The sequence below is a fragment of the Panthera uncia genome, chromosome E1 (assembly GCF_023721935.1).
Source record: "Panthera uncia isolate 11264 chromosome E1, Puncia_PCG_1.0, whole genome shotgun sequence".
Classification (NCBI taxonomy): Eukaryota; Metazoa; Chordata; class Mammalia; order Carnivora; family Felidae; genus Panthera; species Panthera uncia.
Window position 1 is genome coordinate 41,169,191 of NC_064814.1, and position 19,860 is coordinate 41,189,050.

Here is a 19,860-nt window from a genome sequence, read left to right on the forward strand (position 1 = left end):
GGCTTTCTTCTTCCCTAAAGACTTTTTTCTTTTGACCAAGGTCAAATATAATATTCTCTATGCTTGATGTTAAATAAGAGGCTTTTTTAAGGGTGGCCAAATGGTTCTTATTTTCAGTGATGGAAGAGAAAGCCCTAATTCATGACTAGGTTAATCTAGGGAGTAAATAAGCAAGAGGGTTTGTCAAACCCCGTGGTCTGTCACAAAGTTTCCACTAAACAGCCTTTAGTAGGGATATGTGACTGGCATCAGATAACTCAATTAAAAAGTAACTTGTGTCATCCAGACATTTATTCTTCAAACCAGCAGTACATAAGCCTGATCAAAGTGTTGGCTGGTGTACCTGAGTCCAATTCTAGAAAAACAAAATGACTCTTAAAGCCAGAGCATCAAGGAGACTGAGAAACAGCCAGCTAAATAATTCTTCAGGCTGGCTCACTCGAGAGCACCAACCTGATGGAGAGGCAGTTTGAGCCAACATTGATGGAGCTTCTTCTGGCCATCAGGTGTGTCCTTTGGAATTTTGCTGTTACAAATGGAGAATTAATTGTTTAAAGCTGAAACAGCTTCCTTACCTAGTAAAATATCCTCCCCCTGCCCCTCCCTCACTAGGATTTATAGAATTCAGACATTCTTTATAGAGGTTAAAAAGCATCTAACAACAGAATGAAAGCACAACGTTAAAACCACGATGTTCACTTTCTATGGATTTGTTGACATTCTGTGGTGGGGGACAGAATAAAGATACTGGATACTGGATCTTTTTTTACACTTGAAAAAAATACATGATTTACTGTACTTTGTTCAGAAGACTCAGCCTTGAAGCTGTGACCTTTTTTTAGCAGTGCTACAACCCTCGGTCTTTTAAGGTGTCAGAAATATTGTAAAGTAATTAATTATTACCCTCTCGAATCTCAGTGGTGGAGAATACTACTGACAGACCTGGGCAGGTTGCTGACTTTTGTCTTCCCAGTAAAAATCTGCCCTGGGAAAGGCTCCCCGGTGGGTAATGGGAATCACAGGGTGACGGTACCAGCAGCAGAGCTCCAGTGGCCAACCCACACCTAGGAGCAATTTGAGGACGTTCGTATGGTCAGCTTTAATTCCAGTGCCTGAAAAGCTTATCTATATTTAAACCTAAATCATCTTTTGAATTATAGGCATGATCTGTAGATTGTGCAAGCCTTTGATGACACTTTATTTTACTGTCGCAAAATTACAGGTTTTTTGAGGTAGGGCTAAGTCTAGCTTTTAATAATGTTTATTAGGCCATCATTTAGAGAACAGTCTTAAATCCTGTACTCTCTGTTTCTGTGGTTTTCCCCCCAAATCATTGGTTGAGCGAAAGGAATTAAATATCTGCAATTAAATCCGTTTGTTATTTCAGGTTTGAAATATCTCCATTCAGCTGGCATTTTACATCGAGACATTAAGCCAGGGAATCTCCTTGTGAACAGCAACTGTGTTCTAAAGGTAGCTTTTCAGTTTATTTGAGTATCTGAGAAAAATTCAGAATGTCAAGGCAGGATTAAGAGCAATGTGTTTTTGTGAAAGAGTTAAATTTGTTTTCATCGCTTTGCCAAAAATGAAAGAACCCAGGTTTCCCTAGCAATGTCACTAGTCATGGCCACAGTAACAGATTTGTAGTCTTGACTCATGGTTTCTTCATGATAGCTTGCATATGTTTTAGAAACACTGAAATTGGAATTACAATGTGACCAGAAAGAAGATGGAGAAGGTGATTTCTTTTTCAGTTGTTCCATTGTTAAAAGAAGTACACATCAAAAGGAATATTGGAAAACCAGTAAGCTGTTTATATGAGAATGAAGTATGGCTTTTAAGAAACTTGTAGCATTTTTATACCCTGCGTGACTGAGGTAGTAAAGTAGGGAAGTGGAAACACAAGTGAAAGTACTAAGCCAGGAAAGGGTTAAATGTATTTGACAGTATAGTAGCCAATCCTACTACCTCCTCTGAGGGGGTATTGATTACAGGATTAATTATAGTTAGTAGCTCCAAAATCTCAAGGCATCAGTTTCCATTTTACTCTCCCCCAGTGTCTCCATCCACCCACCCCCTCACCCCTGCCCGTTTTTTGTTAGAGTGAGTGGCTCACCAATTGCAAAATCCACATATGTGCATCTCCCTGCCTCCAACAGAGAGATGTATTCATGGAGCTCCTAGATAGGAAGAGAACCACCCTACCTTCCCCATCATAGAAGGTAGAGATAAGGGCCTGCCTAGAGCTGTGCCATCCTGTGTAAGCAAATTTAAATTCCGTTTAGTTTGTGAGTGGCTACAGTATTACATGGTGCTTCAGTCTGCAGTAAATATTGTTAACATTTCAACCGATATATTTGAAAAAAACTGGTTTTTAAATGTTGCCTGCTTTATAAGTAATCAAGCTGTCATTGTTACTTAGTTTGATGGCAGTTAAACTAAATATTAAAAGCAAGTATATAAATGAATATAATTTTGTATTTTAAATGCTTTCTTTAAACTGTGGCCCAATTTTCTTTAAAAGCTGGTATGATATACTGCTTTAGGATAAAATTCTCCATTATAGCCTTCAAGAACTGTTTCTGATTTAACTCTGGAAAGATTTTTTTAACTATTTTTCATAATTTCCCTGAAAACAACTAGTGTCGTAGTGCAGTCTCTTTCCACAGAGAAATTAATTGTCCCCAGTGTCCACTGAAGTAAATATTCTTTCTATAGGTCATTGAGTTCATTCCCCTGCTACCTTTCCCCTTTTTGAAGAGATCTGCAACCTATTCCCACAACCCTCATTGTAATTAAAACAAACAAACAAACAAACAAAAACAAAAAAACAAAAAACTTAAGAATTCTTTATTCCGTTCAGGCCAAATCAGTTTTATGACAATTTATGCCAGTTTTTTCTTGTTTTGGTTTCTGGTTGGAGAATTTCACAAAGCATTTTGTGTAGAATGCTTGATGCCATTACCTGGTTGAAATCCATTAAAAACAGTTTTTTAATGTTTATTTTTGAGAGAGAGAGCACGAGAGCACACAAGCCAGGGAAATGCAGAGAGAAGGAGAGACAGAATCCCAAGCAGACTCCACACCATCAGTGCATAGTCTGATGCGGGGCTCAGATTCACCAACCACAAGATCATGACCAGAGTGGGATCAAGAATCGGGGGCTTAACCAACTACACCACCCAGGCGCCCCTGAAGTCTATTTTTTAAAATCATTAGTAATGGTATTGTAACTTCTGGCTACATAAATGAGTAACTAGAGGAAAATGTCAATTATGAATAAACCAATACACAGATCAGGATAAATTGAAATTGTGCCCTGTTCCTTTGACTTGTCCAAGCTGCCTACTTTTAAAACCCAGAATGGTTAGGGGGCTTCTGGGGTGGCTCAGTTAGTTGAGCATCAGACTCGTGATTTCGATTCAGGTCATGATCCCAGGGTCGTGGGATGGAGCCCCACATTGGGCTCTGCACTGAGCGTGGAAACTGCTTAAGGTTCGTTCTCTCTCTCTTTCTCTCTCGCTCTCTTTCTCTCGCTAAAATAAAAAAATAAAAATAAAACCCAGAATGGAATGTCAAGCTATGGACAAACTAATTCTGCCTTCTCAAATGTACAAATTCATCAAAAATAATTATGATAAAACATTTCTTTTAAATTATATCCTTTCATATTATGAATATATTTTATTTCCTATTAAGCACAAAATGGATAATTTTGTTGGAAATCTCATTATCCTTTTGGCTATCTGATCATATAAACTTCTTACTTTGGGTTTAGCTTGTCTTCCAGATAAATTGCCAGAAATGACTCCAGACTGATGTTTTTAACAAGGGACTTGCTTTATAACAAAATATTTTCTGTCCAGTGGGTGGTTGGTTGTTTTTTGTTGTTGTTGTTTTGTTTTTTGTTTTTTGTTTTTTTACTCTAAATACAAGAATGATAGGAAAATGGATTAAAGTTCTTTGGTTTTTGTTTTGTTTTAAAAGATATCCTAAAACACCATGGCATTTTAAATATTATGTGTTATTTGAACCCTAGTCTTTGGGAGGATTTGATAAGCAACTTAATTTTTTTTAATGTTTTTATTTATTTTTGAGACAGAGAGAGACAGAGCATGAACGGGGGAGGGTCAGAGAGAGGGAGACACAGAATCTGAAACAGGCTCCAGGCTCTGAGCTGTCAGCACAGAGCCCAACACGGGGCTTGAACTCACGGACTGTGATATCATGACCTGAGCTGATGTCGGACGCTTAACCGACTGAGCCACCCAGGTGCCCCGATAAGCAACTTATAGTTTGGTTGTTGTTTTGTTTTGTTTTGTTTCCTTTTTGCTATGGTTTTCCAACTTTTTTTTTTTTTAGCTGTCAGACCCTTTTTTCAAATAAAATCGTAGGCTGGGACTTCAATTTAGAACAGTGTTATTTTGTCGCTTCTAACACTGACTCAATGAAGTTAATCAGTGAGAGTGCTAAAGTTTGGAAGACCATTACTTCTTGTCTTAGCCTCAGTGCTCCCCCTTTCTGTTTTGTTTGCCTAGTTTCAAGAAAGTCTTAATTCCTGAAAATAAGCAGAAGTTGCCATTGGTGGCACTGCTGTTGTCCACTAACAGCTCATCTTGCAACTGCAGCCTCTCAGTAAACAGAAGTAACAGGAAAAGATTTGTTTTTCGGTCTGCATGTAAATTAACCAATCTTCCTCATCTACTGTTGTGTCGCCAGGTTCCAGCGTGCTGTCCAAAACTTGAGAGGCATTAAGTTAAATATTTACGGCACGAAGAAAAGAATGAACCTAGTGGCACTGGTATCCTACAGTGTGCCACATTTTGACATATTCACACATTTGAGTGTGAATTAGTATTTTAAAAATAGATACATGTGAAGTTTAGGACTCAGTTTGATTTAAAGAAATTTTACTACATGTATTCTGTAATGAGAGTGAACATAGTTCAGGAAGTCTTCAAGATTGGCTCTTTTTTTTTTTTTTTCTTATAATACTTCCTCAAGAAGCCTTGAAAATACATAGTTTGGTTTCTACATTAAACCTAGAAATGTGCGTTGAGCTGTCTTTTTGGTTTAGTTGTCAATTGAAAAGACATTAAAAGTGAGAAGAATATTTTTAAGATCATCATTTTATATAGAAATAAGGAAGTTTGAGCCTTTTTTCCCCCCTCTTATACCGATAAGATCAAATTATGCACTGACACAAATATACCCTACCTGTATCATTGAAAACTTCTGAGTTTGGAGATCTATCAAGATTTTAACTTTTTGGCTGTTTTGTTTTACTTTACCATTTGTAAATACATGTGTCTCTTTAACAATATTTTGATAATCTTTTCTATTTAGATTTGTGATTTTGGATTGGCCAGAGTGGAGGAATTAGATGAATCCCGTCATATGACTCAGGAAGTTGTTACTCAGTATTATCGGGCTCCGGAAATCCTGATGGGCAGTCGTCATTACAGCAATGCTATTGACATCTGGTCTGTCGGATGTATCTTTGCAGAACTACTAGGACGAAGAATACTGTTTCAGGCACAAAGTCCCATTCAGCAGGTATGATTTTACTTTAGGCTTTAGTAGCTTTCAATTCTATTACAGATTTAAAGGAAAAAACCACCTTGCACACATGTCCTGGGCTTATTCGTTGTACTGTCTGCATTGCTTTTAGCAAATTCGGGTTCACTTAAAATTCAGAAAAGTTATGAAGTTGAAGATTACAGAGAGATTCATTTTGTAACTTACCGGCCTATTAGAGGGAGTGTTGACTTTATTACTTGCTCCGATGCATGTAACCATTTGCACAGGTGTAATCTTCAGTTGTTAGATTGTCTCTGTTCTTTCTAACTGAATGCGTCCAACTTGAAAATGTATTTGGTGGCTTAATGTACTTACTCTTTATGCTTAGAATATAAATTTTAAGTGTTGATTTCCTTAAATCTGAACATTTAGAAACATTTCTAACCTTTGTTTTGGAGCTACAATATTTAAATATGGCAGAGAACATTAGAAGCTTATTAAAAGGTAGTTTTAAGAACCCATTCGTGATACTTTATCTGCCCTAAGAGCGAATTCATTATCATATTTTCTTGCGATAATTCCTAAGTATTTTTTATCCATAAATTCTAACAATGCAAACATAAAGTTTGCATTAGAATAATGTAACAATGATGGACTCAGGCTGCAGAATCAAATCGATGGGTTCCAGTCCTAGCTCTGCCACTTACTGTCTAGTCATTCTTAGGCAAATTAGAAGGTTCTGAGGACTGTTGTGCAGGTCAAATGAAGTAATAAAGCTGGAAACGCGGCCAGGCGCACAGTGAGCTCTCAGCAAATGTTAGCAACTGCGAGAGTGGTGCTATGCCAGGATGATAGGTATGCAGCAGTAAATAAGACAAGGTTGGTTCCTGCCTTCGTGAAATTTGCACATGAGACAGAAAATAAAGTCTACAAATAAACATAAACCTAAATAATGATAAATGTTGGGAAGAAAAATTGAACCAGGGGATGACAGTGGAGCAGAGCAGTGCTAAAGGATTCTCTCTCTGAAGGGATGACATTTGAGGAGTACTCAAGTGAAATGCAGGAGCAAGATATTGGGAGCGTTCCAGGCAAAGGGACAACCCACATAATTACGCCTCTGAGGCAGGAACAAGTGTGGCATGTTGGGGGGATGGCACAATCAAGGAGGAGCTTGTAGGAGACAAGGTCGGAGGGAGAAAGAGCGCCTGACTGTGATGACCTGATAAGGACTTTGGACTTTATTCTGTCCAAATTGTAATGGAAAGCGGTATGAAGGTTTTGAGCAAGGGAGTATTGAGATTTGATTGATCACATTGTAAGAGATCACCCTGACTACTGAGTATCTTTGTAAATAATTCATGCACCTGACCCAAAATGGAATTGTTTCTACAAAGAATTAACTGATACATTAGAAACTGTATATGCTATGATCAGCATTTAGTTATTTTTCTGCTAAACATTCCAAGTCTATTTTTATCAAATTTCCATCTTAAAAATTGATCCTAGTGATAAAAAATTGTCATATATAATTTTAATGTTGGGTACTATTGACAGTACCCACTTCACTATTCGATTTTTTTAGAGAGTAGATTTTAATGGACTTACCTGTAAGACCATCATGTCTGCACATAAGCAGCTGCCATACAGAAAAGCTTAAATAAAAGTTAAGGTGTTCAAATCCTGTATATCGAACCAGGATCTTGGGTTGCTACTGAAAAGACTGTGTGTGTGTGTGTGTTGTGTGTTGTGTGTTGTGTGTGTGTAAAACAAAGTATGCAGCAACTGGCCTGGGATTCAGATACCTTATTTTCTAGAGAAATGCATGCATCTTGAATTTGCCAGTATGATGTAGCCAGTAACAGATAACACTATCTATCATCAGTGTATTTTAGTATGAGAAGTCAAGATCTAAAATAGGAAAAGAGGCTAACTTCTAAATGGAAGTAGTCGTTTTCTGTAGCATTTTCTCTGTATCTTTGAGAAATGAAAACCCTAGGTGCTACAGTACATAAAAATATTTCTCATCCATGGATCTAACCCATTGTAGACAACTTTCTGAATGTTTCCATTTGTTTTCATGAGCCAGTTATTTTCTTCTGCCTTTAGGTTAGTAGTTAGAGGTCCATAAGTATCACCAACACACTTTTCCCAAAAGGCTTTGTGTAGAGATCTTTTACGGAAAACAAGCTGCTTGATCATCCCCATTATCCTGGAGGACAGTGATCCTTATATAGACCTCATAGTTTTGATAAGTGCAGAAAAATGGTGCTTTAGGGGCACCTAGGTGGCCGGTTAGTTAAGCATCCAGCTTTGGCTCAGGTCGTGATCTTCCAGTTCATGAGTTCTAGTCCTGCATCGGGCTCACTGCTGTCAGCACAGAGCCCACTTTGGATCCTCTGTCCCCCTCCCTCTCTCTGCCCCTCCTTTGCTTGGGCTCTCTCTCTCTCAAAAACAAATAAACATTAAAAAAAAAAAAAAAGGAAATAAAATGGTGCTTTATATCTGGCAATCCCAGTACCAGAAAATGAAGTATTCTGTAGGTAGGAATTTTCCGTCCTGGAAGAATCCGAATGACATATTATTGCTAATTAGGTTATGAAGTTGGAAGAGTTTTAGCACTACAGAAAATTGTGGAGGTGGTGTCCGACCTACCAAGACTTGTGAGAAGACCATTTTTTATTGTGCTTTGCTAACTAAATGTGGTCTTATTCAGTATTATACTTTTCTAAGAACCGCAGTTTTCTGCCAGTGTAAGAGATTTCTAGCATACCTAGAATGTCAATGAGGTGTTCTGGCCCACACATCAATAGCTTAGCTTTCATTTCAGATGTGAATGTCCTGAGTAGTTCCTAAATCATAGCTGCCTGATTTATGGATTAGCTCCTTGATGAGCCTGAATCCTTTGGAAGCATCAGAATCCATTCTTTAACTGTTTGAAAAGGACAGTCATTAGCCAGGAGCAAAAGAGCAGTTCACCTCTGCAAGGATCATAGATACCATGATATCAAGACCCAGGGTAGGTAGATGCAGACTCCTAAACTACTACAGCCTTAGAATGCCATGCTTGCCGAAACATAGTTCATTTCTGTCATCTGGATTCCTAATAAAAATATTTTTCTGGCCTTTTAAAAGTAGTCCAGAAAGTGAACATAGGGGCTCCTATCAGTTAATTTGGAATTTGCCTTAAGGTGGTGTTGTGTTTTTTTCCCTCCAAATTAGGTCCTTGGCCTTGAGTGATTGAAGAGTAATGGAAAGTTGTTTCCATGAGATCTTACTATATCCATCTGTATTTCATATTTCCTTGTAGTTGGATTTGATCACGGATCTTTTGGGCACACCATCACTGGAAGCAATGAGGACAGCTTGTGAAGGCGCTAAGGCACACATACTCAGGGGTCCTCATAAACAGGTAACATGATAGGGTGGGGATCTGTATTTGGTAACCATCTGGGCAGGATTTCTCTTCTGACAGAATAATGAGTTAAGACTGTTTAAACAAGAACATTACTTACGGGTTTTATTTATTTTTTATGTCATGGTCATAAATAAGAAAATGTTAAATATTTGTCAAACTAAATAAAATACCATAATCCCTAATGCTTTAGGAGAAAATAAATACTGTGTAGCACCTAAATGACCCCTAGCTTTTTGTCTCCTGGTTTTTGATGTGTCTGGGAAAATTACTGGGGTGGAGCTTTCACTCCAGTGCCATACCTGGTACATGTACATCAAGATGTCTTTTCTAAATACTGAGCCAAAATACTCGGTACCTCTTACTCCAACTACGAGGATGAAGCTATTTCTACTGTACTCTTTCCACTAACACAGAATCAGATGTAAATGTTTTTAGAAAAGAAGTATGGAGAGAGATCGCCAGATTTGTACTGATCAATATTACTTATAACCAGACAAGTCACTGTTGAGGAAGACAAGACGGCTTTTATCTCCACCTGTTGGTTTAGCAGCATTTTTTAGAAGCACTTTTCCTAATCCACTTTGGACAGAACAGCTTAATGATGTGAAGAGTGAGCAAGGAAAATACTTTTCTCGGGAGCAGCAAACTAAACAGAAAAGAGGAGGCTTGAACAAGAAGATTCAGCAACTAATTTTCCTGGGCTCTGCCTTGGTTTCTTTTAAATTGGGCATTTAGATGATCTGATGGATCATCAGGACTGATTGATCTGAATGACCAAATGGCAGACTGACTTCGACGCTCCTCTCAGATTACCAAACAGACATTTAAGCAAGGCCTTGCCTTCCCCTGGCAGTTTCTCTCTGTAATTCCAGTGTGAATCCACAGCTTCCATTCTCACAGGCATAAAGGGCAATGGGTAAAGTGTGTTCTCTTCTAAAACCAGCCCAAACTAGAAAAATAGAGATGTAGATGCTGGGATTTTAAATAGCCCCCTGCCGGTTACATCCCTCTATTGCATTTAGTTTATAAACTATGAAATAATTTCGGGTCCTAATTCTCTTAGAAAAGCACACAGTAAGTCTTAACCTAGAGAAAGGTTCTGTATTAATATAAGGAACCCAAAAGATCTATTATGTTCTATTTATTGGCCGTCATCAGGAATATTAAAGAAATTTATCAATACCTCATGGTGAATATGCCCTTGGAACTAGCAAAATAATTTTCCTCTTTTACTGACCTCTTTAGGTCTTTCCTGACTAAAAGTAGCCAATAATGAAATGTGATTAAGATCACATACCCTGGTGCCACTCTTCCAACTCTAGAGGAATTTTAACTATTGCTAGTGGTTGCCAGCTAATTAATCCTTTGTCAGAGCTGCTAAACAGCAGCTGAGAGAGCAAGGCTTCCTAAGGAGTTTCCTGCCTGCCTTCTAGAACAGCTGGAAAATGTAACATACTGCACCAAAAGCAACTGCTGTCCTTTGAGCATTCCTGGCAAGTGAGTCCTTTTCCTACTAGAAATTTTAAAAATCTGTTAGTTATACAGGGCGCCTGGGTAGCTCAGTCAGTTAAGCATCTGATCCTTGGTTTCAGCTCAGGTCGTGATCTCACAGTTCGTGAGATCAAGCCACTCTGCTGATGCCACGACGCCTATTTGGGATTCGCTCTCTCTGCCTCCCCTCCACCCCCACCTCAAAATAAATAAACTTTAAAAAATAAAAATAAAAATCTGTTAGTTGTAAAAACCTAGAAATTTCAATTAAATACAAAAATAATAAATATATTATTGTCTAAAATGAAGGAGGGGAGAAAGAAAAATTTAAAGTTCTATATTTATTTAACCAGTTAAATAGGTTAAGATGTTAAGCAGAATTTTTTTCCTATACATTTTTGCATGAATTGGCCTCTTAACAGTAATGCCTCCTAGAGTTTATTATTTTGTTTATCATTAAGATTAGTGATGCTCTTAAGAGAACTCCACAGTAAAAGTTAGGGGTAGCCCTGGCTAGTCTTGCTGTTAGAATATTTTGGTTTTGAAGAGACTAGTGGGGTGGAAACAAACTAGGAGACCATTTTTACCTAGAGGCTAGATACACTTTATACAAAACTTTAAAGTTTTATCTTTAGATACTATTATAACCAGTGCCAGAAATGGTCTCCTGAATCAGGTGTTCATGGGCATTGAACACTAATCCAGGTAGATTTGTATATCATATATAATTGAATGTAAATAAACTTAGCATACTACTTCATTCCATTTTTTCCCCCAGTATGGAAATTCAGGTTTTTATCCACATTTGCTAGTAGATCTTTATACCACCATTACTCTCAAGAGAAGTTAGCAAACCCTTGAAGCTCTTCACTTAAGCCATCAGTCAGACTCTGCCTTTTCCCTTCCCACTCTCTACCCCTTCCCTTATGCCCATGATGCGTATCCTTCATGCCTCTTGGCCTGTTAGCAACTGCTTAAAGGTATCTCCATTCACATTACAGCCACTTAGACCTGAGATTGGAAGACACATACACACCCACACACAAGTATATTGGTATGGAGCCATTTGGATTTTTGTCTTAACTTTAAAAAATTAATTGGGTTCCAAACCCAGTATATACACTATAGCTTGTGTGGTTCTGTACATCAAGACTGTTCTGCAAAGGACGTAGTTCTTAGCTCAGCGTTCCACACCAGATACATACTCTGTTGTATTTCTTTGGTCTTTAGTGATTAAGAGTGCAGGCTGTGGTGTCAGTCTCAGGCTCACCACAGGGCACAACATGATGATGGTGTCCCAGGAGTCGTATGCTACAGTTTTCAGACAGAATGAATTGTGAATCCTGCCTCTACCGGTAACTCAACTTTGTGACCTTAGGCAGATTACTTAACTTCTGTGTGCCTCAATTCATTCATCTATAAAATCAGAATAAAAATGATTCCTACCTCATTAAATTATTATAATGATAAAGAGATAGTACATGCAAGGAGAGCATAGAATAGTGTCTGGTATTCTGAACACTTAATAAATATTAACAATTAAAATTCTCACCATAAAATGGTAGGTATAGCTTGTGATTTTTTTCTTAAGTTTGTTTTTTTTTTTTTTTTATTTTTTTTTGTTTTTGTTTTTTTTTGTTTTTTTTTTGTTTTTTTTTTTTAAGTAACATATTATGATCAAGTGGAGTTTGTCCCAGGAGTGCAAAGATGGTTCACCTACAGAAAATCTATTAATATATTTTTTGACATTTTAAGTGAGAAAAATCATGATTATCTCAATTGATGCAGAAAAGGGATTAGATAAGGTTCAGCGCTTTTTATGTATTACCATGATAACAGTTTTTTTTTACAAAAACCTATAGATAATTTCAGAAGAATTTCTTTTTTTTTTTTTTTTTTAAACGTTTTTTTATTTTTGAGACAGAGAGAGACAGAGCATGAACAGGGGAGGGGCAGAGAGAGAGGGAGACACAGAATCTGAAACAGGCTCCAGGCTCTGAGCTGTCAGCACAGAGCCCGACGCGGGGCTTGAACTCACGGACCGTGAGATCATGACCTGAGCCGAAGTCGGACGCTTAAACTACCAAGCCACCCAGGCGCCCCAAGAATTTCTTTTTTGAGTGTATGTATGATCGAGGCAGAATGAGCTATATTCTCATTCTGATGAAAGTGCATGCACACAGTAAAAACCTCTAACTTTTAGACAGGACTCATAATTCTCAGTGAAGCTGCTTAGGCTCTTGGAGGTCTTCACAGGGCAAAAGCTATCCCTCACTGTACTTATTCTGATCACTTGATGTAGAAGTTAGATGAACCACATTTAAACTCGGGTGGGATGCTAACATTTTGATACAAGTTTTTGAGTTTGAATTACAAAAAGAAAAACCTAGCTTTTTTTCAGGTAATTCCCATTTAAGGAGCTACTCAAAGTTAGATGGAGCTAACCATTCTTTACTAACAATAATCATTGCTAACAATAATCATTGCTAACAATACTTACATATAATTTTATACACACACACACACACACACACACACACACATGCACACACACGTCATTGCCTGAACCACTTCTTGTACATTAGTTCATTAAATCCTCACGGCACTGTAATGTACCATATTCATCGTCCCTTTTTATAAATAGGAGACGGAGGGTTACAGAGGTCGAACAATGTGCTTAAGGTCATAAGCCAGGTGTCAAAAGTAGGTTTCTCTAATTCTAAAACCTGTTCTTAGCCAGTATACACTGCCTGGCACATGTACCTTCACAGCAGACTTTTTAAATTTTATTTGTTTATGCAAATGATGTATGAGTACATGTAAAATACAAATTTTACGGAGAATTCGTCATCCCTAGCTACCCCTACACTATCCCAGTTACCCCTGGATTAATTTGAGGACATCTTCCCAGACATATTTTTCTATGCTTTTATTTACACATATTTGTACAAACAGCAATATTTACTGTTGTTTGTTGGGACTTTTTAAAAAATATAACCATTCCTATACAAAAGGAGAATCAAATCGGCTGTTTTCTTAGAGTCACAGATTACTGTCTCAAATTAATTTACTTGTGTGGTTGATTAATATACCTATCTCCATACAGCGTATCAATCACTCTTTTCAGTGAAACTCAGTTACAACTGGCTTAAGGGGAAAAGGAAACTTACTGACTCCTGCAACTTTTTATATGAAGTTGTTGAGCTACAACTGACTTCAGGCCTTGCTGATTCAAGTAGTCAAGTGATGTTCCAAGCCAGGAATCTGACCCTTCTCTGTTTTGTTTTCCCCTGTGTGTTTATAAAAATGGAACCAGCAGTCCAGGTGTATATTCTACTAACATATCAATCCTTGAGGAAAGAGCTTTCCCGGTTAGATCCAGAAAAAAATATTTGGAAGGTCACTGATTCACTTATGAATATGTTTGATTATAAGCAATAGAAAATCTTGCTTACAGTGGTTTCAAGAAATAGGGGTTCATTTTTTTCCTCATATCAAGAGGTCCAAAGGTAAGCAGTCTGGAGCTGGTCTGGCAGCTCGCTTATGTCATCAAGGACCTAGTTTTTTTCTTTCTTGCTGCTCTTCCATCTTTAGAACATCAATTTCACACCCTCTTGCTTATCTTGGTCACAAAATGGCTGTAGCTTGTCCAGAAATCCTATTCACATTGAAAACAAGAAAATGGAGGAAAGAGGGAACACTAGTAGTATGTGTCCCCTTTATCAGGAAAGGAAATTTTCCCAGAAGCCTGCCTAGTGAATTTCTGCTTACATGTCATTGTCTGAACTATGTAATACGTAACTTCCCAGATGCCAGACAAGCTAAAAAAAAAAAAAAAAAGTGTATTTTCTATCTCCTCTAATAAAGGTAGGTAAAGGAGAAGAGGACTGGGGAGGTATGGTTGGATTAGCCAGTCTGTTGCCTGTCCCATCCCTATTTTAGAACATGTATCTATCCCAGAGCCTGTCGTGGTGTTCAGGCGAATATATCATTTGAATGACCAGACCTGGGTCAGGTGCCCATCCTTCGAGTTGAGAGATTGAAGTCAAGCTCAGCCATCTGATTCACGAGTGAAAAGGGAGTGGTTCCCCAAAGGTCAAGGAATGCTGTTTTGTCTGCTGGGCAGACGAAAACACTGTTCAGTATTTTTTAGTTATTGTTTTCTCCTCTCCAACTCAAAATCTTGGATGAATGCAGTCTTAGCTGCCATGGCCCAAGTATTTTTTAAAGTTGATACTTAAGGCACTGACCTACTGGTAGGATTGAAAAGTCTGTTATCAGTCTTTAGTCCTTCTGTTCATCTCTTACAAGGTTTAGAATTTCCTTTTTCCTCAGATTGTTCCCAACTAATTGTGTCAGTAATACATGTAATATTTTCACAAAAGTGAAAATAGGCCTGTCTGCTGACAGGTACCCATATCTTACATTTAATAGATCATGTTAGAAGTTCATTCAATTCAAACTTCTTTTTCAAGTCGGGATTTCTTTTCTATAAGCCCAGAGTGCTTACTGTATAGTGCACTGCCCGTTGTACACACTTAATTAACGTTGCTGACTGATGGTCACAGCTGAGCCAGCCTAGCCAACTCTATTGTGGGGATCAGCACTCTACACTTGGCTTATGATGACTGCGACATACATCATTTAGGGCCCCTTACCCAGGTCCAGAAGCTCATTCTTGCTTCATTTCACTGACAATTAATCATAGTCATTAATAGAGCACTCTTTACAACCCTTCTTGTCCCCGCGATTCAGCACTGGCACCCACTCACTCCTGCATTGCTAAGTGGCTTATAAACTTGCAGAACAAACAGAAAATGGACTGATATGTTTTAAAGGGGAAAGAGTAATGTGTGTGAATGTTGGGGGAATTAGCAAAACCTTTTTCCCAAATGAAATATTTAGGGCATAGTTCTAAGCATTCTGTTTTTTCTTTTATTCAGATAGGTTCTGTTGCACTTGAGGAGAAATATAAACTTCTTGTCTAGTTCTGTTACCCTTGGCCCAGCTGGTTTCAACCACAATGGCCGGTGAATTAGAGGGGAAGAAAATGGAGTTAGACATTCAGTATGTCTAGTATTGCGTCTTTCCTGCGGAGCCAGTGCTAGGAACTAAATTATCAGTGGTTGTCTTTGTGGAGAGGTGTTGGCATAACTGAACTGACTTCTTTATCTCTGTACCCCTTCTTAACATGCATTTGAACACAGAAAAGGAGGAGACATATTAATATGACTGTTCCAGGCTGAAGTGAAATTTAGCTTTATTTTTAGTGTTTTTGTTGGGTGTAATTCTGTAAAGAAAAACTAGATGGGGGCAGGTGTAAATTTCCAGGTCGCCTTCACATCCACTCATTTGATTTTCACAAGCTCCTCATCTTGTATCCAGTTGTTCTCAAGTCTTAACAAAATTTGCCTTGTAATTTGTTCTCCGTTCAGTGGCCTGTGGAACTGTTTGTTCATATGTTTTTCTTGCCCGTCTGAGACCTGATGCTTATCTCTGTTGCCCCAGCACTTAGCCCAGGGCCTGGCATTTGGTGGATGGTAGATGGTTAGCAATGCTTTGGGTTGGTAGGCTGGTCTGTGCTGGTCCAGTTTAATAGATGAGAAAGCCAAGGTCCTAGTGACTTACCTGACTCCTAGTGAAGGCAGAATTAGAACCCACCTGTTCTACTACTCATTCCCGTATTTCATTCCCTAAGCTGGAACATACCTCCAGCTCAAAAATAGGATGAGGGCTGGATTCTCTAGGAGGGCTGCCTGGCTGTCTCCGGCAGTGGGGCATGCAGCTCTTGATCTCGGGGTTGTAGGTTTGAGCCCCACTCTGCGTGTAGAGATTACTTAAAAACAAAATCTTAAAAATTAAAAAAAAAAAAAAGTGGCAAGGAGAGAATTTCTTATGGTGAGATATTTTGGTAAGTGAGAATTGGCTGGAATTCGGCTGCCAACCTGCATAAGCCACTGAAAAATACCAGCTATTTGCAGTCAAGGAATCAGAATCTTTCAAAAATTATCAAATTATTTACTTTTACACAATGAAAAAATTCCTAGGGAAAATATGTAAATTAAGTTGTAAATTAAACACACTCTCCACACTCCACCCCTTATCTTGACTAATACAACTGATTTCAGGGCTACCACAGACTTACATGTTTTTAACGAGAAATACTTCTCTATCTGCAAACATGTAAATGCAACAAAGAATAATAAGTTGATCTACAAATATTTGAGTGCCGGTGATAAATGGGTTCTACTCACATAATGCTTTTTATCTGTTGTAATCCTATCGGGTTTCATACAACTTTAGAGCTAAAGTCAGCTTCACATCATTTGTCGAACCTCATTCTGCGCTTAAGGATCCTGGGATTCAGACATGTTGATTTATCTAATTAGTTAGTAAATTAGAACCCTCATCTTATCTTCTCTCTGTTAGTCCTTGATCCTGCAGAAAACTTCTGTGAGGTGAATAATTATCTCCTGATGATTCTAAGATGTCTTGCTGCTGTTCTTATTGGATTTTCCTACGTGGCTTTGTTGGAAGTAGGCAGACATGTAAGACCTGGTTTACATGCTTCCTTTGCACAGTTTACATGCTTAACTTTGCATGTGTCTAAGGTTTTACCTATTTGTTGTCTCCCACTTCTAGGCATGTTTAGTCTTCCCTACTTTGCAGAGTATTTACAGTAAGGCTGGCAGGAGCACCATATGCACAGAGTTAGCTTTCAGTTTTCGTAGGCTCCTTTGTGTTCTGACCTACAATGGGTAATCATGCAATGTAAAATATGCTACTGGAAGTCAGTGACAGTTGTTGGTTCTGAAGACTGCTTAGTGAGGGGAATACCCGTTCCCTTTGAATGTAGACTTGTGTGCACACATCTCTTGAGCTTGGTACTGACCTCTTAATAAGTTGGCTGTATTCCATATCTACGCATACAGAGACTCACATATTTCAACTCTTGATTTTTTTTTTACAGCCATCTCTTCCTGTACTTTATACCCTGTCTAGCCAGGCTACACATGAAGCTGTTCATCTCCTTTGCAGGATGTTGGTCTTTGATCCAGTAAGTAGTGTTTATATTTATATATTTTTTAATGAATTAAAAATGTTCTAAGAAAAACATCCTGACTGTAAATGGATGAGCAATGTAAAGAATGACTTTTCAAAGAGAAACTTCAATCCCCGGTCTCATGTGTATCATCACGCTCACTCATCACAGAGAAGTTGGATTATTAATACATAAACATCTGGGTGAAGAGAGACAGGGACCTGTTACCATCCTAATTTTCTCCGTATTTGAAAAAGGAGTTTGACATCAAGGTAAATCAGGAGAGAAGAATTTTAACTTGATTTGAAAAACTCTGCCCAGAAGGAACTGCTTACTCTTTTGGTTGTTGAGATGGTGGCTTTATCAAATGCCATTTCCAGACTCGACTCTTCGGAGACAAAGTTCAGGTCTTCATTTATTTATTTATCCAAAGAATATTTATTATTCATGTCTGTGCCAAAAACTATTGCCAAAGAATACTCAAAAATGAAAGCATTTAGAAAAGAACATCTTACTTGCCAAGAGTACAAGAAAGTCACTGAATACAGTGACACCGAATACAGTATTTAAAAGAGGGAAGAAAACACGAAACTGCCATTTATTAAGTTTACATTGGCCTGTTCATAATAAGAAGACAGCTACTTCTCAGCATAAAGAGTGAATTTTTTGTTCATCTGGTGTTTATTTTTTGGTTTCCATTTGTTTGTTAACTTTGGCATGTGAGGTGCTTCGTGATAAGGGAAGAAAAACAAAGTGATGCTTCTCGTTCCCACACTCCCTCCTTGTGGACAAGTTCCCACCATGTAGGACACTTTGAACCACATAACTTGCTCAGTGAGGTAGTGATTTAGTGTCATTAGTTTGATTTTTTTGTTTTATTTGGCAAGTTTATCTACATAGCTAAACTATGTATGCAACAGGTGATGTTGATTAATCCATAAAGACCTTTTACGTATTTTTTTATGTATCTTTTGTGGTTAACAAAACTAGAACCACATGAACTTCAGGCTTCAGAGGTCATTTCTGTCTGCCTCTGAGGTGTTTTATAAACGCCCTGAGCTTAAATTTTACTTTCATATGTCAGAAATAAGTTACTCTCTTTATTCTATTTAGAACAGGAACCAAGAACCATGTAATTCACCAGTACCAGGTTTTACTTACAGTACTTATAGCTGTAAGGTGTCCTCTTTCTCAGAGATCCCATGTTTATTAATGATCCTGACCTGCCAGGAGCTCATAATCTTTACAACCCTAAGGCTAGAATTTTCCAAGCCGTCAAGTGGATACCCAGCATGTTTTCCTGGGAGGCCTTTTAGATAGTTCTACATGTGAAATGTAGTCCTTTTTCCTTAAGAGTCGGGTTGTCACACCTAATTAAAATAAAACTTTTAGTGTGCTCATAAGTTACACATTAGATTTATCTATAAGAAGGAGGTAAGATTTATCGGGTTAAAAAGAGGATAGATTCTTCATGGACCTGTGTAAATAAGTACATGGTCATTTAAAAAGAAAGAATTCCAGGGGCACCAGCATGGTTCAGTCAGTTAAGTGTCCAACTCTTGATCTTGGCTCAGGTCATGATCTCAGTTTGAGAGATCAAGCCCTGCATCAGTCTCTGCACTGAGAGCACAGTGATTCTCTCTCTCTCTCTCTCTCTCTCTCTCTCTCTCTCTCTCTCTCTCTGCCTCCCTCCCTCCCTCCCTCCCTCTCCCTCCCTCCCTCCCTCCCTCCCTCTCAAAATAAATAAACTTTAAAAAAAAGAATTCCATTAAGTCACTCTGCATAATATTTACCCACTTTTATCATTGCCTGATAGAACAAGGCCAACCAATATATGTTGTTACGTTTTTACAGAATTATTTTTAAATTGGCCTGATGCTTTATTAGTTTATGACAGATATTAAGGATTCTTCTGTTTCCAGTTCTGAGGGTTCAGTTGGAAATAGATACCATTTTTAAAGAGTGTTTTGTTCTGATTTTAGCCTGTTAAGTTGAGGGTTAGCAATACAATAAGAAGAAATGATGCTTTAGGGGCGCCTGGGTGGCTCAGTCGTTTGAGCATCTGACTTCAGCTCAGGTCACGATCCTGTGGTTCATGGGTTCAAGCCCTGCACCGGACTCTGTGTTGACAGCTCGGAACCTGGAGCCTGCTTCAGATTCTGTGTCTCCCTCTCTCTCTGACCCTACCCCAGTCGCACTCCTTAAAAAAAAAAAAAAAAGAAGAAATTAGGTTTTTAAAAAATATCCATTAAAAATAGAACATTAACCATAATTAAATCAGTTTATTTAGTCCAGTTAGTCTGAGATAATTAATTAATTACTTTGTTGATCTTCAGTTAAGCTGTCTTTTGCCACACGTCTGCTCCTGGACTGAAACATTCCTGGAAAT

The 19,860-nt window shown here is 38.1% G+C and overlaps 1 protein-coding gene across 1 annotated transcript in view; it reads left to right on the forward strand.

The window, feature by feature from the left end:
* The window catches only part of NLK (nemo like kinase), a 163,368-nt gene that overhangs the window by 133,815 nt on the left and 9,693 nt on the right, over positions 1-19,860 (forward strand). The window contains exons 5-8 of the mRNA XM_049637883.1: positions 1,388-1,473; positions 5,347-5,556; positions 8,831-8,932; positions 17,400-17,486. Of these exons, the coding sequence (XP_049493840.1) occupies positions 1,388-1,473; positions 5,347-5,556; positions 8,831-8,932; positions 17,400-17,486 (485 nt within the window). The remainder of the gene's footprint in view (positions 1-1,387; positions 1,474-5,346; positions 5,557-8,830; positions 8,933-17,399; positions 17,487-19,860) is intronic.